The sequence below is a fragment of the Montipora capricornis genome, chromosome 4 (assembly GCF_036669925.1).
Source record: "Montipora capricornis isolate CH-2021 chromosome 4, ASM3666992v2, whole genome shotgun sequence".
In the NCBI taxonomy this organism is placed as follows: Eukaryota; Metazoa; Cnidaria; class Anthozoa; order Scleractinia; family Acroporidae; genus Montipora; species Montipora capricornis.
In genome coordinates, this window is record NC_090886.1 from 3,754,381 (window position 1) to 3,778,707 (window position 24,327).

Here is a 24,327-nt window from a genome sequence, read left to right on the forward strand (position 1 = left end):
TAGTTACCTGGCCTATGAATGATAGAAAGGCTAGCGTTGACGTCCTTGGGCGTTTACCATTTGCACGGAAATTCCGGTTGGAATGGACGTTCGTAATGGTACAGAATTTTCCCGGTGTGGCGTTTAGCTAGGCCCGAGTCTCCCGGTACGGCATTGAGGGAGAGATATATCGGCCCTTAAACCATATAAGACAAATCCCACGCCTAATCCCAGCTCCAGACCGCATTGTCATTACAATTTAACGTACGATGTCGATCGCTTATATATTCAAGGCAAAACTCATTTTATCTCTCATTTAGTAAAAATACACAGGTGATTATACAAAATCGCACGCTCTCATTGGCTCGCTATCTCGGATTATCAGCCGATAATCAAAAGAACGAAGATTGTCCTCGACGGACTAAATGGCTGCCAGTAGTCGTTTTGCCACTGTAAGTGAAGATGATTTCGCGTTGGAATGTTTTTTTTTTCTCTTTTTTTGAAATAATCACTAGTGTATTTATACTAAAACAATTATTCGCCTCAGGCTCAGTGATTATCGGTGAATATTCACCTCGACTTCGTCTCGGTGAATATTCACCGGTAATCACTTCGCCTTCGGCGAATAATTGTTAAATAGTAAGCACTGGAGTCGCGCAATACAAACTGTGCGCACGCGCCCTGCCAAAGGTAACACACATCCACAAGTGTAAACTTTCTTTCATCTCGAATTTCAGAGTAATTACAAGAACTGCAGTGTGGGAGTTTACGAATGATACAGGTCGAGGAATTGTCCGTTCATTTCGGTTTAAAGTAAGGTCCTGGCCAAACTATCGAATAAAGTTGGATTTCACATTCAACATTGTTGGATAAGTGTCGAGGAAGTGACAAAGCACTATCCAACATTGCTTGACGAAACATTCAAGTTCGGGTTAGCACTAAATTTTAATTTATGGCGCCAACACGGAAACGAAAAATCCCGGTAGCGTATCTGGTACTGGAGCTGTCGGAGGACGGACTGAAATGCCCGATTCAAACGAGGAAAAACCAGAGTGATTAAGAGAACTTATAGAAAGGGGTATGTTCACTGCAAGATACATCCGCGCTAAGGAGATAATGGGGAAGCTTAAAAAAGCAACGACAACGCCGACGGCAACAAGAACGTTACAAATTTGCATATTTAGTGGGCAAAAACAATAGCTTTGCACGCCCTGAACGGGTGTTTTCCACTTTCGTCCATTTCTTTGCCGTCGTCAGCAAAACGTAATAGGGAGCTTACGAAACGAGGACGACGACGGCTACGCGGACTTCATTTAAAAATACAAATCCGCGTTATTCATATCACTACGAAACTATTTCATGTCGTTCCGCGTTAAGAATGTATAGTAACTGACAAGGAATTAAACTGGTATGAGTGGGTTGGAAGCGTAGAGAGAGAACTGAAAATTCATCGTCATGTGCTAACGTCCTCCACAGAACCTTGAATTTAGTCATTTCACGTCGAAAATCTCGTATACTCTTAGTCGTTCTCGTCCTAGAATCTAAAGCTCTCTAATAACGTGAAATAACCAATTTTGAGGTTTTATGAAGTAAAGTAAAGTAACCATATTTAACGTCGATAACTTAGCCACACGGAAAGGAAAGAAGTCGAAACAAGGATGCGAGATCAGGGAGTCGAACTCAGGACCTCTTGCACCAAGGCCGCGCACAAACTGACTGTGCCATCCTTGCGAACGTCAGCACCATTTTTCTCCGCTAAATTAAGTGCCGTTCCGACCAGTGTCATTTTTGAGGAACTACCACACCCATGTCATATTAAAAAGGTTGAAATAGTCACGAAGCGATTAAAAAAACCTGAATTTATATTTTGAGGAGATGTTCTCGTTGCCGTCGCCGTTGTCACTGCTTAAGTTTAACATAAGGTCATCGAAACATTATGTAACGTTTTTATCTTTGATTTTCCTTTTGAAATGTTTCTCCAAATCGATGTTTATCAAATGAAGGAGATGCTGTTAATCCCGGTAAATGAATGAAAAAATGTTTTTTTTCGTGTCACGTCGCCCTATGAAAAGATCGCCAAAAACGAGGGGCCAAGAAAAGAATCTTGAGTTCAGAAGCTTCTCACAAAGTACAGTTTGGATACAAGTTGTTACATAAATTGCGAAAGGAAGAAAAGTGTATTACAGATTAAACCCAGCAATATAACGAAGGGCGTTAAAACTCGAAGAAAAACATAGGAAAGTTATCTTCTTGAGCTGACGGTTCAATCATAAGATTTATTTGCTCTCTTCTACAGACAGCTCCGGAGTGCAGAGCGCGTGAAGCATGGACCGCGGAGCTCATGCAGAGCGTGGAGCGCGTGCAGAGCGTGGAGTCAGTGCAGCGTGGAGCGCGTGCAAAGGGTGCCATTGTTTGTTGCTTGGTGAAAAAAGAGGGCCCATGTTTTCTTCGCAAAGAGACAATGATGCATAAGTTCTTTCATTTTATTCATAGCATTCCTTGAGAGGCAGGTTATATCAAGGACTCTGACAGAAGTATGCTCGAAGAATTGAAAGAAATCCCCCTTTGCTCAATTCAGAACTCAAAGAGGTATGAAACAAAAATGAAGTTTTTCGTCGGTAATTAAGACAAAGTCTGCAGCGTCTAAGTTAGGACTTCACCTTGAATGAAATTCGCACGCTTTTGCGAACACAACGCCAACGAAAATACTACTTAAAATAACCTGAACAATAGCATTGCACGTACGAGTTGTGCTTTTGACCGAACGAAAATTTCGGCACCCGTCCCAGTTCTTTAAGTTCATTGTCACTTACTCTAAAACGAGCCTTAGCAAGAGTTAATTTCGCTGGCGTTGTCCATCTTGGAGCGATTAAAGTATCCTATGAATTACTTCGCGAAAGGCCAATTAACAGCCGAAGAGAAGCTACTTTGATTGAGATGGCGCCGGCGTTCCTCGCAATGTCATAAATAAATAGCGTACATGGGAGCACTGCTAATTGGAATTCAAAATTTTGAGAATCAAGAAACGAAGAGAAGATAAACAGCTCCTTGAAACACCATCTTACAATATTATATTCCCTCAATCATATTGGTACATTCCATGAGATACATCAGGTGTGCGCAGCCAGCGTTTCTTTCGTACTTAACATGCTGTATTGTACTGGAAAGAGAAAGTAGCGAAGTTATTTGTCGTTTTCCTTGGTTTATAATATATTCTATACATGTTTATAGTCCGGAGACAGGGACTTTGGAAGTCACTCGATCTGTAATGGAATGCACTATCTATGAGTACAAATTTTCTTTGGTTCAAGTTTTGTTTTAAGCTATACAGTGGTTGATATTAATTACAACTCAAGCCTCCCCATTTTTTACAATATTTTGGTTTCTACTTCCCGTATTATTGCTTGGAGTGGCATTTCCTTCGTGGAATTTGAGTAGTTCTCCTAAGTAGGCCTGAAAAGCATTCATAGCGGCATTTATTGCCGGTGAACCAAACCCGTGGGTAACAAGTCCAAACTGGTTTAGGCTTCGTAAGATAGGGTCCGGTAAGTTACTATTGGGTAGCCTGGACTTTGGATAGGGATCTTGTGCAAGAACATCTTGAAGTTCTTTTGTCAATTGTCTAAACACAAATGATAGAAAGAGAAAAACTTAATCACTTTGTCTGAGACGACAAGCCTCAAATAACTCAAATGAATGAAAGAAAGAAATGTATGTATATTTAGTATATACTAGAACAGTGGATAGCGTTGAACGCGCGCGCTGATTCGCCATTCAAACTCCGGATATCCCTTGCTTTATCCATCACTAGCCACCTCCACTGCGGTGAATAGTTGCTAAATGTTGCTTAAACTGTCCAGATACGTGCGAGGTAACTTTTCCCTTTCGGGTAGACTTTCATATACCGGACTAAAATGGCAGAGGACAAAAGAACCGTTATTCCGATTAGGCCTTGCTAATTAGGTGTTATGTTCGCTTTGTTCTTTTGTTTTACGCACGTACCTATTTCGGATCCGGTATATGAAAGACCAGCCTCTCCTTCATCTTTAACCTGCACTTCAAATATTATCTATGGAGGTCTTTCACAGGAACACATGAGCCCAGCAAATGTACTTCTTTACAGATTTGTGCATAGCTACCTGGCCTTTAAATGAAAGTGAGGTCGGTGTTGACCTTGTTATGATACAGACTTCCCTCCTTTTCTTATGGTAATGATGTTGTTGTCATGCTTATTAGTAAGAATTTACATAAGAAAAGCAGTGAGGTGTCTATCAAAATAAGGTCAACTCCAGCCTCACTTTCATTCATAGGCCAGGTAACTAAGCACACAACTGTAAAATGGACTATTGACCTGCTCCAAACTGATTGGCTTGATAGCTCAGTTGGTAGAGCATTGTACCGGCATCACAGAGGTCATGGGTTCCCGGGAAATCCCGTTGGAGTCACGTGATATAAGAGGCAATTTGCTTAAATAAATTAATAAAACCGAGGATCACTTCTCCCATCTGATAATCTTGGATTTTTTGTATCAGTTTTTTGAGACAAGATAAATCGTAAATGTACGTACTTTGCTGCAAGAATTGCGTTTTTTCTTGACTGTTGTTGCGATGGTTCAGAGCATTGTCGATACTGCCTCTCGGCGAGTTGGGCGGCGGGAAATTCAGACTCGCATACGTAATCAAAGTCTGCAGCTAAATGAGCGGCCTCTCCTGCAAGAAGATGAAACAAACAGGGAGTTAGGAGCCACGCAGGGCTTGCAAAGGCTCTTGGGATCTGCGCAGATTAAAATAGTCCCAAACTTCTCGCGTCTTATTTCCCCCCAATCTCTGGCGAAACTCATTTGTGACCTGCTCGTTCGTATTTTCCCGCAAACATAGCACCGGCTGCATATATTTTCTTCTCATTTGATTTTCTACGTTCATTGTGATTAAACGATGTCATTACTTTGACGGCATTATTAAATGAAACCCACTGTATTACAGGTGTCCAGATGGAATATCAATAGACGAGTTCACGCTCTTGATTGCATCATGGGTAATCCGGGCAACATGGCGTGAAATTCAAAGGTTTGTATGGAAATTCAAAGCAAAATATACTGCACATAATTCTACTTTATAGACTTTCGCCTTCATAAACCAAACAAACAAGTTCATGTGCATAACTGAGATGAACTAGACTTGGTATCCGTTCTTTGGAGTTCCTAAATATTGCTTTTTTTTGTCTTCATACATTCTCTGTAATTTTGTGTCTTTGGAATTACAGGAAATGTATGGCAGAAACTCTTTTTAATAACATAATTTCTACAATAGCCATTCTCTCCAAATTTATTCTGCCTGCCACGTTTCTTTTATATCCAGGAGTCCATGAACAGAAGCTTAAGTCTCGATATCCAATGGAATACGGCCCATCCGTTGACAGTATTAACTATTTTTTTAGCACGGTTTCGGAAAAAAAACGGGGACGTCTTATGGTCATTAGGCCCAATCTGATTGGTCGTAATTTTTGCGGGACCCTTATTCTAAATTAAGATAATACTATTAACTAATGGACCAAGGAAAAATGAGAGAGTTCGAGACTACTTGTTACAGACTTCTAACATTAAAAAAACAGTCATTTGTGATTCCTTCTTATTGTTTTACAAGTGCTTCCCTACGACCTGGGAATCCTGGACAATCTGCTTACCTTCCACTAATGAAGTCAGCAACGTGACTTGCGCTGCCTTTCTTCTCCCCGCTGGAAGTGACAGACCAATTTTTTCTAACTTGTCACGCAGGCTTTTCCCGCCATTTTTAGACTTGGCCCTGATGGGACATAAATGTCATTGAGTACTGAGATCTTCCTCAAAATTCTATGACACTTGAATTCTCCGCTCGCTTGGAGGGAGATCATGGCATGTACAGCAAGAGTTTAGAGCAAGAGTTTAGGTTTGCTGTTGATTGCATGCATGCACAGTACTACAAAAAGGATTGCGAGAACCACTTTTCTTAAAATGGCGCTTCTTTGTCAATGTAAAAAAAAAAAAAAAACTATTGCAACATTTTAGTTACCAAGGACAATCTTGCTGCACTGCTAGTATTCTTTGTCGTCGGCAACGAAAGAAAACGGTTGAATGTGAAAATTTGGTTAACGTGTTCAAAATCGGACTCGGCGTTTCCAAATAATTTTCGTTCCGCATACTTGCTAGATGCTTTACAATAACAAACAGAAATAAGTTTTGTGGTGTCATGCATTCCTACCTTCTTAGAACCCCGCCCAGTAACGAAGCATTGAGACACTCGGGATGAGAGAGCCGCCTTCGGATTTCCCCGACGGTAACTTTGTACTTTGAGGTAGAACTAAGAAGGGACAATCTTCCAGGAACGCAACAGAACACGTCCGAAGGATGCACGGGGCTATCCGAATCACCCTCCTCGCGAGAATCACGCTCGGTGTGATTTTTCTTGTGACCTACAAAAAGAAAAACAAAATTGGTTTCTGATCGATGGGTTTTAACAAGTGAGTTATTTTTATTCTTGGCATTATTAAAAGGTTTTCACTGCGTTTCCAAGGTAATTTTGCGATTACTTTGACTTTGCATCACATCTCGTGGTGAATGGTTCTAAAATTTCCCGCCAGCTTCTGAACCAATCAGAGGCGAAAGCACTAAAAACCAATTGTCACGTGCTCGCTCATTTTCCCGCGCTTAAAGCCAAACGGCAGCACCTTTTTTCATTTCGTCATGATTGGTTCACTTGACTTCCCGCCTCTTTGGTGATTGGTGAACCTAATGGCGTAAGTTTTTTTTTTGGTTTTATGTTCACCCAATTTAAAATTACAAGACTTCATGCACTCGACGTTTTGCGGGAATGGCACAGAAAGATAGTTCTATTTGTTTCTTTGTAACAAAAAATGAAGGCAAGGGTTGGTGTAGTCGTGAGAGCACTTTGCTTCCACTGTTGGGGCTTAGGTTCAATTCGCGTACTTAATACACCTTATTCCAAAATGGCCGCCATTTAAATATTCTTTTGTTTTATTCAAATTAGCCCTTGATGCCTCGTTCTTAAGCTTAAAATTTAAAAGAATATTTTATCTTGAACGAGGCAACAAGGGCCAATTTGTATCCGCATAAATCAGCGGCCATTTTGGAATAAGGTGTATGGAGAGCTTAAGCACGGGACGTTGGCGGAAGGCAACCGGAAGTGATCTGTTGTCCCTTTGAACCTGTCTTCACACAACGACCTTTACTTTGCTAAGTATCTTTTCTCCGTTGGAGATGAGCTGGGAGACACTACTTTCCAGTCATTCTTTCATTAGCAATGTTCTTTTCAGGTGGCCGTCCGCGTCTACAAAACGCTGCGTGCTTTAGCTCCCTAATGTCATATCGTGGTGGGTCGTCTCACTAGGCACTTCGATTTTTCCTTCATTTGATTTTGTCACCTCTAAGTTCATGAGTAGTGTTCCCAATTGGTAGAGTGTTGCATGCAACCGAATGACAAGTTAATTAACTGTGTTTCCCAGGGTGTATTTCGTATTTGGTAACCTTCACTTTTCACGACAACAGAGCATAGCGGAATCTTAGCAAAAGAGTTACGTATGTGACGTCCCCCCGAGTGTCTAGTCCTTCGCAGTTTTCGGGCCACTTATCTGCTTTTCGCCTAGGATAACATCAGCCTTATACTGAAAGAGACCTTGTACTTACTTTGAGACTTAATTAAATGTATCATTAGCAAGAGAACAAAACTTGTCGTTTTTTTTTTTCTAATGAAAGGCGATGCTTAAAACTAGTTTTATTAAAAAAACAATATATTTTGGATTGTCCTGCATGCATGCGGTTTAAACGGATAAAAGCTCATATGGTCCCAACTTTTAATTTGACAGCATTTTACGAGTTTTCAGCAGATTAGGAGCTGCTAAATGAAACTAATATCAGCAGTTCATCTCTTACAAAAAAGGAATTCTTGAGATCTACAAGAAGGTGATAACTTTGATTAACTAAGTGAAACAAGAGAACATATAACCATGTAGCTTATTTCACTTTTTGTTCCAGCTGTAAAAAAAATGAATTAAAGATTTTAACTACTTATTTTAATCAATAAAACTGCCACCAAGCCGCAACGATTGCAAAGTAATAAAGGGTAGCCAGTCCTTTCCAAAGTTTTCCTAATCCTGACAAGTTTTCGGATCACGACACTTGTCATTATTACACAGCTGAAGTGAGTATAAGGCCATAAACAGTTCTAATCGAAAATGCAACTATTGTATTTTTAACTTTTAATTCCAAGCAATAAAGTTGTCTCAAAATGTTCTGACAGACGAGGACAAAGCCTTTGTGAGCCGCGGAAGATCACAAAGAAGCGCAGTAGTTTTTAAAAGATAATCATCCCAGATTTGCAATATTAAAAAAAATAAATAAATATACGGATTTTACGGGAACGCTTTGTGAATACACTTTATTCAAAGTATAAATTACTTTTTGAGTTTATTTTTCTTATTTTTATTCATCATAGTACGTCTTGGTCAGTTTTCTTTCGTCTCCAATACAACCATTAACCGCCGAAAAAATGTCTTCATTGTTGATGATGGTAATAATAATAATAATAATAATAATAATAATAATAATAATAATAATAAATAACAATCGTTTATTATTAGAGCACAAAATTCACAAATTTGATCCAATGTGTTGTGCAAGGACATTTTTGACCTTGAAATAAAATCAACACAGATCAAAAGAATTCGAATTTTGAGTTGAGATTTAACGCGAAAAACGCACTCACTCGGAAAAATGTCACATGGGAGCCCATTCAGAAGTACTAATAAGAAATAAATGTTGAATTGGGTTTTTCATTAATTGAAGAATCATCATAACGAACTCCATCCGCTTAATGAGAAAACCTGTGGCTAGTGCTTGGTTCAGCGGAAAAAGTTTGGGTGCTGACAAATTTTTGTATGCCACATTTAATATTTTTATATCGAATTTATATTTATACGTGATGGCTTTTACAGCTCAAGTAAGTCCTTATGGACGGGAGAATGAAAAGAAACAATTCAGTGTAGCGAAAAGTAGCGTATAGTGGAGTACAATAGAGTCAAGTCCAGCTGAGCCGAGCCGAACCAAACCGAGCCGAACCGAGCCAGGTAGAGTAGAATAGAGTAGAGTATAGTAGAGAAGTGATTGCTAAGAAAATATGCCCAGTGATTATTTCATGAGAATTCCAAACGACAAAAGAAAACCTCTTGATGTTAATTTATTTGTGTTATAGTTCAATTTGAGTTTACAAGTTTCCTTTACCACTTGAAAACAAGAGTATGTTTCTCGAGTATTTAAGAATTCTTTGTGGGACGTAAATAATGCGAATGAATTTCAATCAAAGCTTAGCTCCGTCGCTAGTACGCTGTTTTGCCACAGAAACGTTTGCCCATAACGTTTTAGTTGACAAAAGACTTGTGAGACATCAAAAAATATAAATTTTACATTTTAACATTTAATTGTTTTTTTAAGAACTTATAAAACCTCAAGCGTTCGATTCTATCAATTCTTGAGTCTACTTCAAAGTAGTTTACACAAACATCTTTTGAGAGCTCCTGAGTTGCAAGGCGAAATGCGACGAATACAAGTGCCTTAACAATTTGAAGCGGCAGTTATTTTGGCCCTACAGAGAGGTTACCTGTAGCACTTGGTTCGAAATATGAATATTGCAAACACATGGCCCTATTGAAAGAGGATTGTTTGTTGCCTATTAATTGGTCTCCACACGCGCTCCAACGCAAATCAACTTGACACAAGAAACAATTTTAATGTAGAGGGTGGCGCTGTGAACCCACTTATGCGTCCGCAATAAAGTTATCTGCATCAGAAAGCGTTGCCTTTTACAAATAACTGTTACTATAGCGTGATGTTGAAATCAAAACAATGTTCATTGTTTAAAAATAGCTGCGAAGAATTCCAAGGCCACGTCGAAGGTTGTTAATTGTTGATGAAACAAATCCATTGTAAAAGTGATGAAACGCTGTGCCATCTACTTTGTGATTACGTTCTGCGGGCTAACATCAAATAAAGACGATATTTCGCAGTGAATTACGAGAGCCTTTTGCCTTTTGCATGATGTTTGGAAGGAAGCTGCAGATGTTTCGCCGCCCATTTGGTGTGATGGCTATTAAAAACTTATAACATCCTGAAAAGTGGTCTGGACCATAACCACAACATTAGCAATTTACAAAGACGCCGACAACGTTCAAAATGTTAATAGCAGCTTCAGTGGCGTCATTTCGATTAAGCTGCATATATATTTTTTTGCGGGTATTTTTAGCAAATTTGCCTGGATAGGTTTTAAGTGGTTATGTATATATGGTAGAAGGGTTTTCTGTGCAATTAATCTGTGTTTGTTCACAACATTATGTAACATGACCCATGCGAGTTGTTGTGTGACAGCAATTAAACAAAAAGTAAACTTTTCTTGATGTTTACTAAACAAGGAAAACTAATTGAGTTTTAAGACTCAAAAGTTCATAGACGTCCTAAATAAATTATTGCTTGGTGGTGTACGTTTCCTTTTAAACGATTAATTTAGAATAAGTCTAATTTATCTTAGATATATGAATGCTTTCAATACCATTCGCCCGCCGAAAACGAGATATGATGAATTGAATTTGACAATCCTATCGATTTTATCAGGCATCTTTTCCAAGTGAGAACAGGCGATAAGTGATTCGCTGTGAGTAAGCGACAAAAACCGGAAAGAATGTGTTTACTTTTCATGAACCCCTGTGGTGAGATGAAAGCAGTGAGTCAGTACCGTATCTTTCAAATGTCAAACTACCTGACCGGTCAATAAATGTTCTTGAAAAACAAAAACAAAAACTCTGTTTTAAAGACTACAAGGGTATGGCTATGGTGCGTATTAAGTTCAAAAATGACAATTTCCTTAAAAGATCTGAAATAAATATGCTTTTACAATAAATGAAATTTCTTTGTCTTCGAAAGAATTGCCCTTGCTACTTCGTACTTGTTTTCTACTTTTAGTTCTTAAAACTTTACGGACCTGCCATGCAAGACATGGACGTGATATACCCTTGCATAAAGAACAAGCTAGTCTCTTCGATTTCCTACTACAACGTTACACATCCGGATGGATTTCACATTTTGTCATGAAATATTGAAATTACGGGAAAACTCACCTGCCTCAATTCACTTTCAAATATAGAAGGATTCTTTCTCGAGGTTTCCGCGCGTAATTTTACGACAGATGTTTTTATTTTCCATAGTAGAAATTTACATTAAAATTATTATAATAACCATAGAAAACAATGTTAGTAAAACATCACTCGAAAAGAAGGTCTTTTATGGAAAAACGCTTAATGTTGGCACGAGAGAAGGCGGTTCTGCAGAAATATGAAGTTTCTGATACAATGGATCTGAAAACGCCGATTTGTTCCGTTAACTTCGATTGAAGAGTTTTCTTGCAAACTTCGTACTCACTAGTTGCCTTGCCGAAAGTAAGAAACACAAAAATCCTGTGTTCTTGAAAGGAAAAATTACGTTCAAACCATATTACTTCTACAAAATGGTGCTCAATATTTCATTTGCCATGGTACCGTGAAGTTTGTCAGCAGTAAATGGTGGACAAAGCTACAACTGAGAGCAAACTTACTGCAGTGCAAAAACTAAACAAGCAAACGAGTAAATAAGTAAATAAATATTAATACTGCTGTGAGAATGGTAGTGATAAATAAGTCACCTCTGTCGAATATTATTGGAAGATATTGATTAACGCTCGATCTAAGCTTGTTCATTTGAACTAAGGTGATATTGGAGTGGCTACCCGTAAAACGGAAGACAGGTATCTTAATCGGCTCTTTGTGCGGGTTCTAATTTCATGGACTTCAATTCATAGGAAACGCTAACAAAAGTGTAAATATTTTTCTTTTCCTGTGGTTTCTTTAATTGACTCTCGCTAAGAGAACGGTTTTGTACAGTGTAATCAATAAGGGCTTTAACTAAAACTGATACAGACGGAGCGAGTTTTAAATGAATAAAATTTGATTCTCACATACAAAACTCTGGAAACTGAAGACATACCACCTGTCCGTTTTTTTTTCTCAGAGGCACCTTGAATATTTAAAAGGAACCGTTGGTGTCACAGCAGAAAAAACTCCGTAAAAGTCGATGAAGCAAAATTCGGAACGAGATCGAGCTACTTGTTTGACGCTGGGTTTTGTCGAATTCAGTGAAACAAACAAAGAAAACGTTTTCCCATCTGCACACAAACTTACTATATGCGCTTCGAATTTCCCTAATTCATCACATTTTGCCAAGAAAGATATTCTCTGAAATACAAATAACTGCGAGAAATAATTATTATAATAACAGTAAAAACAAAATACGCCAATTAAGTTTTTAAGGGATGGGGTAAACTTCCAAATTGCTTTTCAGTGCCTGAGGAAAAATGATGGCCAAGTTTGGCCTCAGCAAATAAACTTTTTCCGCGATAATAGATCAGTTACGAGAAGTCCATTTTGTAGATTTTTTCTTAGAGTATCCCGGAAAAAAGAACAATAAAAATGATTTCGATAGAGAGGCATTATTGTCCATGGTACAGTCGGAATAAAAACGTTGCCTTTCTTGATGTTATCAAAAGGGGACTCAGCCATACTTGAATTCGAATTTAGCTGGTTTGCTGGTGAACAAATATTTTCCAGTTTTAGTCCGTAAGGGAGATCGATAACTTAGTCAAACATAGTATCGACCGTCTCCAAACTTACTTTGGTGCTGATAAAGAAGCTATGCGCCCCATTTTTTGACTCGACTTTACTCCCGCAAGAAGGTCAATGTCATCAAGGAGAACAGCCGGTGCATCACTGCCGAGAATAACTAACTTCTTCAGCGTAAAATATTAGAAAAGCCAGGAGTTTGCGCGAAAATGCAAATATGAAATATTGGAAAGTGTATTCCTCTTTTGTTTTGGTTTAAAAAAAAATCTCATTTTAATCAGAAGAACACTGAAGACAAATGCTTCCCTGACGCAATCACAGATAAACCGACCTTTTCCGTTTCCTCGTTTCTTATCAAACTGGAATTCAAAGAGAGCGTATTAATGATTTGAAATCAAGCAAGATTAGTCGGTTCTATTCCGTCTTTCAATAACACTGAGACTTCCCAGCTCAAATGAAGAAGATATGGGCCTTTAGCTGCGACAGCACATGGCGTCATGTTATGGAAGCTCAGTTGTAATAAACGAAAATAAAAAGAAAATAATTATCTACCTTGAAGTTCGCCTTCAGCAAAAGCCTTAATCGTATATGTAAGTGCATGTTTCAATCTGCTTGTAACAAATATAAGGTTGTAATGAAAAAAATTAGGAAGAGAAATTATTCTTGAAATATGGCTTGGCTTCAGTAAGCCCTTTATCGCCGGAACATTCACCGTTGCCCCTTTCAATTTATTAGTTTGTAATGAATTTACCGTCAAATGGCAAAAGATATACATATACGAAGGTGCCCTCTGTAGAAAAAAAACACCCCCTGTGGTTTGCAAACCACGTTTCAATGTACAAGTCTTTTGTGATGGTTTTACCAGTAAATAGTTTCAAAACGTTTCCCACTCAAAAACGAATTTCTATCATAGTAGAGCCTTTTTAAATACTACAATGAGTTGAACTATTTTCCCATCTCCTGTTTTTTTCAAAATCACCAAGTATTTTAAGAATCATGCAACTTACTTTCACGCGGACTGTGATGGTGGTTATGGGCATCTCCGTTCTTGCTGCTTAGCCCAGACCGATGATTCTATAAGAGTAAGAAAGACGGTTTTATACTCTGTAGCTACAAAGCAACGGACTCGTTTCACTTCAAGTCCATGTATTTCACGAAAACGAGTATCTCTTGTAATTTGGAAGTTCAACAACTGCTATGTTTCTCAGGTTTACGTTTTCTATTCTTTTATTTGAAACATTTAGTAGAGGTAGAAAATATAGCAAGCTGTGAATCGTTAAAGGTAGTTATTATAACATGTGGAGGAAAGGTGACACACAAGAAAAAACGACAAAATTCTAGTATAACTGAGAAGCCTTTGTTATTGAGCGCGAAATGGTGTCGCTAATCGCTTCGTTTTCATTTCAAAGCCACAGATGTGTTTAATGCCTTCCGCCCTTTTATTGTAATTTTTGCAAGCGAATCTTGGCCGGATGCCCAAACGGAGACAATTTCAGTGTGGCTAATTGTCGAAAAGCGAGAGAACGAACTGTGTGTGCGGTTCATATAAACGCCTCACTGATGTGGCGAGTTTGAAAAGTGCGTTTAAATCTATGAGCAAACTAACTAAATGAGATTAGGAAGCATGGAGTGCTTTACACCTCTCACAATAAGCTGTGAAGTGTTATAGGGTCAACAATGATCCTTATAAAAAAAGATATAAAAGCTTGACATTGTAAACAACACAGGGGCAAACTCGAATCTACTGTAAACCATTCCTAGTTTTTTATTTACTTGCTGGAATAGAAATCTTGGCATACGAGTCGGGTTATCGGATATCTTCACTGGAGTTTTTAATGGTATTACGTAACGGTTCTGTGGTCGCTTTTTAATTGCGCCCTACTGGCAAGCAGAAGAGTAAACTGTCTCAAAATCTGACTGCACCGTTTTTGGCAATTCACAATACGGTACAACTTGTTGAAAGAATCACAAGATTTCATAAAACTTCACAAGCTATCATTCAGTTTCATAGATTTTAAGTTTCGTTTTCCCTTAATGAAACTCACAACAATCTTCTCGTTTACAATTTTATCGTACTAGTAGTGCTTTGTGGTCACTGAGGCGAAAATGAGAATATTTTCATGAACTCTACAGACAATTCGTATTTTTGTTATACATTCAGTATCATGTGCTCTTTCGTCGTTTTACATGAAAATTCTATAACTCAACAGGGGAAGCTATTTGCCAGCCATCGAATTTTGCAGAAAAGCCATCACTGACAAACGAGTGTCCACGAAATATTTACGTTTCTTCTCCCCATGGGGCGTATTTGTGACTTCAAAATGGAATGATTTATACTCTGTTAAAACACTTTTTCCCAGCGAAGCGATTTCGTGAGTTTTACAGCCTGAACTCAAAGAAGTCACGAATTGCTTCTTTTGTTAGGGAATAAATTTATTTCTTTGGTTGAGCGCTTAATATTCACCTGTAACTCTTCTCTCCCTTTCAAATGGATGGCTCAGTTTCGTCGACAAAGTAGTTAGCATTTTGAAAGAGTTGTTTCCTTTAAAAATAGCTTCGAGAACTATAATTCATTAGAATCGACAGTGTAGTCTACAAAACAATTTAGAACAGCGAAATTTGGGTGAAACGTTTTCATTTCAAACCACAAACATTTCAAGCTATTCCGGGCATTTTTGAATCATCTGTGATCCGTGAAAGCTCTCGTGACTAATTCTCGTCTTTTCGTGTTTTTGATCTCTGCCACTGTTTCGTAATAACACACACATTGTTCGAACTTGTGGGGAGCAAATGTTACGGGTATCAACTTTGTACAGCGATGTTTAAAAACCCGAAAGCAAACCGGAGTTTACAAAATGAGCACGCTGGCTCAATGCTTCTACAAAGGAGAAGCATGAACTTGATAAGCCAGGCAAATATATAGCACGACGGACGTCAGTGAAAGATAGCAAAATAAAAAGGAAATGTATGTCGAGTGTCGCCTGTAAACAGTTCTAGAATAACGCTAAAGGCTTTATAAGATAATATTGACCGGGGGACTTGAAATTGTCACTTTCCATGACCTTGAAGATTGTCGTATATCTCAAGATTTAGCCCACAAGCCCTTTGTAGAAGGCGTCATTTAACGCTTGTATTTCAACGATCACAGATGGTTTCGGAAGCCAACTCGGATGCTCCTTGGTATCCGAAAACCACATTTCAAGATACATTCTCATGCTACAAGGAAATATCTTTCGAGTTTGAAATTTTATTCACTTGAATCCGTGAGTGTTTCACTTTTTTTACTCGCTTGATGTTGGAGCGTTACGTGACGATCACTAAGAAGGCAAATGGCGGAAAGAAATGTGGAAGGAATTGAAGCGAAACTTGTCATGATGTACGCGGAAAAACTAGAACGAATTGACAGTTTAAGATAAATAGGAAAGGAATTATTTTTATTCGTCTTACCTGCGTGTCTGCTAAACTCCCCGGAGCTATCATATCAAACATATGATCGGGTCTTCGAACGGTCGAGTAGAGTTGTTCTTCTCTTCGTCGCGCGTGCTCCATAGCTGCTCCGGCAAACTGGTTAATGTGAACTTGTTGTAGAGCTTCTACGTCGGAAGGACGCGCTCGCAATGGATGGCGAGCTTGATGTTGCGAGGCTGACTGCGGGTGAGTTGAACTGGCCATTGACTGATGTGGCGCCCCGCTAGATGGGTGAAAAGCTGCAGGAGCATTGCCGAACTGCTGCGAATGGGCTGCCTGAAATGGCTCTAGTGGGTGAGTAAAATCAAACCGCGGTTGTTGTTGCTGAGGGAAATGTAACGGATTGTACTGTGGCGCGTAGTATTGGTGAGGTTGTGGCTGCATCGGAGAGGCGAGGACCTCACGAAAATCGTGAGGAGGCGTATGAGATAATCGAGGTGCGCCACACGATGCTATTCCTGACGTAGTGACATTTGCTGTAGGCGAAGAAGACACAGCACTAACTGTACTAACGCCATGCAGCCCAAGGACACGATCCTGTGAAATAAGCGCGCATATGGAGTCAATAACCAAATTATCTAATGAAAATAGCATGCGCGATAGAACACCGGTCTGACACGGGCTCATGACACGGGCGCGATCATTGCAGACAGGGCTGAAAATTTTTCAAACGAACGCATTTTATGGGGGCGCTGATTGTAGTCATCTCACCGCCATAGTATAGCAAAACTTCTCTTGAGGACACACACAGTTAACTGTGGATGAATAACCCCTCCAGCTGCTATCCTCTGAATCAAGTGTATTCTAACAAGTGTGGAAAGTGGCGAGTTCAGCACTCCACTCGGTTATAATCTTACCTCGGATTCTATCAGCTCGAAGGCGGATGTTGAAGTTTCGCTTCGTTTTGAATGAGATGACGATGGAGATAGAGGAGTTAACGGAGGCGACAAGTCACGGGTTTGCGATCTCTTTCTCTTCGTACCTGACTGTCTATGTGCTGCTTGACTTGAATTGTTTGATCCCAAAGGGCCTATCTGGGACGTCATAATTAAACTTAATTCCCGGCCGGCGCTAAATGTTTTATAACCCGGGGCTCTCTACCAGTCGGCGGCGAAAAGCGTTAGCCAGTCACGGTATGTTGTGTTTAGCTTGCGCTAACTCTTTACAGCGACGAGGCTGGTGTGGTTGCGCGAAAATCGCCGCAGGGAAATCTGAACGTGGTACTTCACAACACACTTCAAACCTTACTCGGTTTAAATTTCGTGCAAACCGCGGCTCCACTTTGTGCTTCGCGAGGCCGCTACGATCACTTTTCAAAAGAGGCTGTTGGGAATCGACAAGAGTTTGAGTGGCAACTCAGACAGATTTTAATTATTTTCTGTCGTATTAAAGTTTCCAATTATTCGCAAATCTATTGAGGCCCCCTGTTGGTTTATAGTTGTGGCATACTCTTAAACTAGTTTGTGATTGGCAGATAGAAAAGGCAAATCGTATAATAATGCTATCCAACACCCAATAATCTATGGTATATAAACAGGCAGGCGGGGCCTTGCAACAATTTTCACTGAGCCTTTTGTGAGTTCTTTTCCTTTGTTAATCCAAGTTAATGGGTGTATTGCTTCGATCAAATGGTCTTTTGCGCCATTTGACTATCGAAGCTCTGCTCGACGGTTACATAGTCGAGTTGACATTGAATTGCTACAGGCCGAACATGACAAATTTAGTTTATCCACGCGTGACCGCTCCGTTAAATGAAAAGTGACAAATGCTTCCTGGGTTGTAACCAAGAAACGACAGTCATCTGTGCTTAAATTATTCCAGATTAGTCGGCGGTGTCTTTTGAACTATGTGCCTTATGCCATATTCACAGATAAAGGGACGTTCATCCACGCTTAACTCAAGTCAATGAAGATTGCAAAGGCTTCGTCGAAAACGCCCACGAAAGTCTGTTGCCAGATGTTTGATCATCAACAAATCCAAAACGACGGGAATTTCGGCAGGAACTGTAAAGATCCCATCCACTTACGACAAGGTTGCAGAAAGCGTACTCATTTGAGGTCATCTAACTGTTTTATCTTCGTTTAGTTTGTTTGTAAACAAGAATAAGTGTTTTGGGGGTCACCGGGGCTTGTGCTTTTAGAAAGATACAGGCTTAATGTTGAACAGATTTGATTAATTATTGAATAAATGGCTTCTTTGATTTCATTATGTCAGTGAGTTGTCTTAATGACTTCTGCACTCATTGCAAGAAAATAATCGCCTGAATCGCGAAGGGATTTAAAATTCTCCCGATAAAGCCAATCGCCTGACTTCGGCTCGTGCTCTACCTGTTAACACAATCGGATCATTTGAAGTGACGTGCGATTGATTTTAATTCATGCGATTGATCTTCGCACGCTTTCGCTAAGTCAGCGCGTGTAAAAAGCCAGTTTAAACCCAGATCAAACAATAATCGTTTCTTGTTTACATGCACTTAGAATTTGGAAAGGCGAGAAAATTGCTCGATATAATTAACACCAAAGGATGATCCGGATATTTGAAAGCCAAATTGGTCAATATTGAAGCTGGGAGCGCCAATATTGACGCTTTGCCAATGTTTGCCAACAAGTACTCATATGATTTCTTCAACAAACACATCTTCGGTTTTTGTAACCGTTGCTGGATCGGGATGTCTCGCATGACATATCCTCTCGAAATAAAAACACAACAAAGCTATCATTTGCGTGTTATTGAAATTCTAATGTTTATTCAAAGCTCCCTGCAGATGTGGCCTTTTGTCGTAACATTCCTAGATGATGTTATCTATGTTCAAGACTGCGCAAGAAAATATACCCCCTGCTGTTCTATCGTGCTTTTTCACATTTCACTATTCGCGACGTCTCGAGCTCCAAAAGATTTCGTTGGGAAAAAAGTCCGAAACAAGTGTCCGAGTTTGCACCCTCGCTTGCTAAGAAAATTGAATGGCGGCAAAGATTCGTCAAAAACAATCTATATGCTAATTTTGTAAAACTATATCGCTTGCGAAAGTCACGAAACACAATACTAGCTCTTGCGGTAAGAATTTCATCGGTCCAACTGACAAATGATACTGACCAAGTCATTGGTAATATTCTTGGCTAAATAGAAAGAAAGAAAATGCCGTCCGATGGCTTTAATTTTGCTTCCTTGGGCCTTAACGTTTCGTATATTTGCATACGTTTTCGACAGGCAGACAGTCATTTAAAATGTTTAGATTTTTCACAAAAGCTGCGAGAAGCAAGAATTCAAAAACGCTTCATGTCCCAGAAAGCCTTTTCAACTAACCAGGTGAAGCATTGTCGTCCGACCAAGGAGTTTGTCAGTTCAGATTAAAAAACTAACGTCTTCTGTTATTTCCTACTCGGACAGGACGTGGCCAACAAATATTTCCGAGTATTTTTTTATTCTTGTTTATTTATTTATGGTTATTATTGTTCTATTTTTTTGTGATCTACCGCGAGAAAGTAGAATTTTCTTCAACCAGAAACTTCACTGTTCCTCGTTAAAAGGCGACAGAAAAGTATCTTGAAAGTATTTTTTTGGTCTCTAGTAGTGATTCTTTTTAAATTGTTTTTTCCCCACATAAAACTAATAATCGAAGTCTAATTCTTTAAGAGGCACTTTTCGTATCTCTGAGGCACTACACAAGATAGCTTTATTTTATTAGGAGAAAGACACACACTTACTGTTAGTCTTTTAAAAAACACATAAAAACATCAGTTTGTTGACAAGTTTTGAATCGTTCGGCCTTAGTTAAGGACTTTGATATTCGTGATGATATATGTTAATTGTTTTAATAATCAATCCTCTTATACTTCAATGACACTTGAGAAAATAACCTCGCTGAGACTAACAAATAACATGTGGGACTTCAGAAACTCTAAAAGGATGTCTTTTATCACTTAGAGCAACATCACGTCTCAAGCGAGGTTTTGAGTGTCACCTTACGACAATAAAATCGTATCAGATGTACGTAAGTTTGCTCTCCCGGGACATCGATCGTTATATGAACTCTTCGTTTAACTTCAGAGAAGACGTATTTTGTGTTTTTTTCTCGTTATTTCAAACGAATCGCGCAGAAAGTTTCCCATATTCGTAAACAAGAGCTTATTTTCGGCTCACAAGAAAGTCGAAAGAAGAAAGGGATAGTGTATCTCATTTCATGGCGAATCTACAGCGACCGTCTTGTATTGTTTGTATGACACTCACTTTGCAATAGATTATATAACAATACCATACGACTGTAATCGGCTGCAAAATGTGTCACAAAATAATCGGCGCGTTGAGCGTAAAAAGGACCGTAGTATTTTCCCGAAACCTCTCCGAAGACTACAATAGGTTTGGAAGAGCTCGAGAAGGTTTCGACTGAGCACTGATCGGCTGCAAAGTTGCTCCGAATGACACAGATGCCACATTCAGAAGTTGTTTTTATAGTTACTCAGAAAGCACGCGTTATTTTAAGAGGCTGAAGTACACCGATGGGAAATTTATTTCGCAGAATATGTGAAGAATCTTTCGTCTTTTCGAGGGAGCTATTAGATTTTTGTGTTCAGTTCTTTTTAGAGAGAGAGAGAGAGAGAGAGAGAGAGAAATAAAAGCTACTCAAACTAAATCCTCTGGAGTATTTTAGAAAAGTAAATGGTGCAAGAGTTAATAAATAAAATCAACTCGTCGTACTTCTAGGATTTGGTCTCACGCTTTTTTTAATGCTCCAAATCGGACTTTTTTCTGTACTCGATGCAAGAGACTCGAAGGCGAAACGGAAGCTTTTCATTCACAATGGTTTAACAGCGTCGTGTTAAAGAGGAAATCCATGACGGTAAAAATTACTTGAAGGGCACATCAAATTAAGAACTCTATTGATGAGAACATACGATCGATCGTTAGCAAGTGGATTTGTCATAAAAGCATCTCACCTTCAAGGACGTCTTATTTTCGCTGCCAACTCAATAAGCCTTTGCGAGTGGTTTCAGGCAAGAAACTAAGACTTCACTCCGTCTTTTTTCACGGAACATTCACATAGTTGTGATTTGGAAAAAAAGATCCCGGAGGTCGCTAAAAGTGGGGAACTTTCTTCAAAACTTCTCGTCCATTGAGCCAACATATCAGTTTCCAGCTTATACGAGGCAACGTTGCAATTCCTGTCGGTCGATTGTAGTCTTGACTAAGCCGGATGACAGCCCCGGTTTTTCCTTGACGCCTCATCGACTTTCCCTCTACCTCAAACGACTGAATGTCGAGTTCAAAACGTGAAGTGAAAAATGGCTCGCTTCTTGATCAAAGCCAAGCGTTTTACCGTTAGCGTGTCAAATGCTGTAACCTCGTAAGCGTGACAGTCAAAACTGAAATCTCAAATTCTATCACCCTCGAGGCAATTATTTGACCACCACGTCCGATCTGACACAGTACTTATTGACCGGAGCTTGTCACAAAACTTAAATATATGCCAAGGAAGACAGTCAGTCGGTCAATAAGACAGTCAGGTGCATCGATCTGTTTACAGAACGGTTTGGTTGGACGCGAAATGAAGCCTAAAGGGAGTTGATTTACAAGTGACCAACAATTTCAACTTTCACATGATCGCCAAATGATCAAACAAACTTCTACGAGCGACGCAGAAAGGAGAAGTTGTTAAACCAAAAAGCGTTTGGCTATGAATTTGTCCGCTTTTTTTAGTGTCGTAAAACCGTGAGATTTTATGGTTATTTGCCTATATGCTTACCTTACGTGGGATCTTCACAGCTTTCATCGAAGGCCACCTCTCGTCAGCGGTGTGGTTATTGCGGGCTCTTATAGCGTGAAACCCATCTTGACAAAACGTGATGATGGAAAAAAATGAGACCACAAACTTAGCTCTTTCAGGAAAACCACTGTGTGACTTAAGACTGCTTATTTAAGTCGTGACTTGTTTGTTTACCACAAATTCCCGAGCCTAATGCGGAGAGAACATTTAATTTTATAAAACTGCCTGAATCTATATAACAGGTCGTCATCGCTTAAAAATGTATTGAAATAAACAATAGCGGCTTCCCATATACCCACGTCTTTTCTACGTGTCTTAACACATTTAGAAGTTCGTGTTTAGATCCTATTCCGGCGTTGGAGTATATCATGGATGTGGCCAGTGAAGTTTACGTTAGATCATGCCTCGAGACATCCAACATGCAGTGCGTGCCATCAAATTGGAGCCACTTTCAGCCACTCTCAGCAGCCACAGAAAGGGCATATTTCCCTTTTTGTAACGAGGTCTGCCCAGTAGTAGTAATACTTGACTCGGCCCTTATTGAAACCACGTTAAGAAGTACATGGTATCCCTAACCTTCGCTCCTATAAGATTACTTCTTTCGCTACTTTCTCCTTTGCTTCCAAAGCGACAGAGGAACACACTTCAGTCAATAATCCGAGATTACCCCTAGTAGTAATAGTAAAGTCTCTGTTACGAGCCTAGGAAGGCCCATCAGGCCGGCGCTTATCTCCGGTTTCCGTAGCATGAAGCGACTAGGAGTATTTCTACTCCTCCCTGGATGGGATGCTAGTCCATCGCAGGGTTAACCCCAGCATTTTCGCCGGTACCCATTTATACACCTGGGTGGAGAGAGGCACCGTGAGAGTAAAATGTCTTGCCCAAGAACACAACACAATGTTCCCGGTCAGGACCCACACCCGGACCACTTGATCCGGAGCCGGAGGCTACCGCGGATTTATATTACTGCTCATATCACGTCCAATTTCATGACAGTTTACAATTCTCTGAGAAAGTTTGTGATTCTTTGAGAGATCAATGAGACCACCCAACACCGAGGATCTCCCCCGGCTAATCTTCACGAACAGTGTGTGGGGTATTTAATGTCTCCCAGTGTTGCTTATTATACAAGAAGGACTAGGGTTCAAAGCCGTCCCTTGGTCCCGTTTCTCGAACGTCCCGATAACTTTCCGGGTCCGAAAAGCCATTTGCGAAACTGGCAACCGCTTGTTTTGGAAAGTCGATCTTTTAACATGTTTTAAAGGTAACAAAAAGCAAAAATTAATGTGAAGTTTGACGACTTAAATCCTATCCGTTCTTGAGATACAATACTGACACCCGAAAATGGCCCGTAAAGTTTCGGGACTTTCGAGAAACGGGCCCCTTATCCGGAAAGACTTGAAGGTCTAACCATTTGCAGGTAAAATTACAAAGACGGCTCTTTCTCCTCAGAGATTTTTGAGACCCTGAGTGTTGGTCAATCATGCAACTGTGCCACCGGTCGTGAGAAACAGATCTTCTTCGCGGACTGATAAATAGACAACGTGTGTGGATTAATTTTGCTGATTTTCTAGATTTGAGGACTTGTAGAAAACTGACAATTTGTACACAAACTCCTTCTTAATATGGTATTAAGAAGCTGCCTCTTAATTAAAGTGGAAACTCTTGTTCTTAGGCCATCGTAGCTTGATTAAGAAAATAACACAAACAGAGGTGATAAACATTGTATTCCAACGCATTTTTAAAGTGGAAACGTTTCGATTTGGCTCCAAACCAACCAAACTGACCATCTCGCTCCCAGCGGCAGGCAGTGAGGTTTCGGTAATTGCAATTTACTCGAGTTTTCACAGTTGAAACTACCTCGCGAGGTGGTTTCAGTCATGCTCAGAATAATCATGTTTCAACCATGATTCGCGCAATGAACTGTCTGATGTCAACACTTTTCGTTACGAGACAATTTTTCATTCGTGATCAGACTGGTCATGTTTCGGCCAAGTGTGAACACAGTATAAGTGTGCTCGTTAAGATTTTTTAACAGTTTCCACTCCAAGGAATAAGTTCAAACACGACAGTTGCTGAATTCAGTTTTTGCAGAGAGTCCTCAGGACCATTTTTAAAGAAACCGAAAACAGTGTCGGTTTTGTACTTATTTCAAAGACTCGACAACTATCATATTGCTTTTGTATCCCCGACAGCAATTTGTTCAGTAGTCACCAACAGTAATGGTAACGACAATGAAAGGATGAGAAAAAGCCATTTCATTCGTAGCCCTAAGGCTCGCACACTTGTTATTTATGACTGGGAAAATATATATGTAATAAACCTCTAAATTAAAGTTAAATACCTGTAGAATGATAAGCTATTTCAGCGCAGGAGTTGAAGTACATGGCTTCGTCTAAGAATGACCGTCTTCAATGTTTTGCACGGCG

General features: G+C 39.6%; 1 protein-coding gene across 3 annotated transcripts; it reads right to left on the minus strand.

Annotated features, from left to right (window-relative positions):
- Positions 1 to 2,448: 2,448 nt before the first annotated feature.
- On the minus strand, positions 2,449 to 24,327 carry LOC138045246 (transcription factor AP-2-epsilon-like). Of its 3 annotated transcripts, XM_068891673.1 has the most exons (8): positions 24,243 to 24,327; positions 21,878 to 21,963; positions 16,117 to 16,674; positions 13,677 to 13,743; positions 6,216 to 6,426; positions 5,662 to 5,780; positions 4,547 to 4,688; positions 2,449 to 3,601 (listed from the first exon to the last, which is right to left on the minus strand). In XM_068891673.1, the coding sequence occupies exons 1-8, from the start codon at positions 24,283 to 24,285 to the stop codon at positions 3,331 to 3,333; spliced, it is 1,497 nt and encodes a 498-aa protein (XP_068747774.1). In that variant the 5' UTR covers positions 24,286 to 24,327; the 3' UTR covers positions 2,449 to 3,330. The 3 variants fall into 3 exon arrangements, with proteins under 3 accessions (XP_068747774.1, XP_068747776.1, XP_068747773.1); XM_068891675.1 differs by lacking the exons at positions 21,878 to 21,963; positions 24,243 to 24,327 and adding an exon at positions 21,072 to 21,467; XM_068891672.1 differs by lacking the exons at positions 21,878 to 21,963; positions 24,243 to 24,327 and adding an exon at positions 16,995 to 18,348.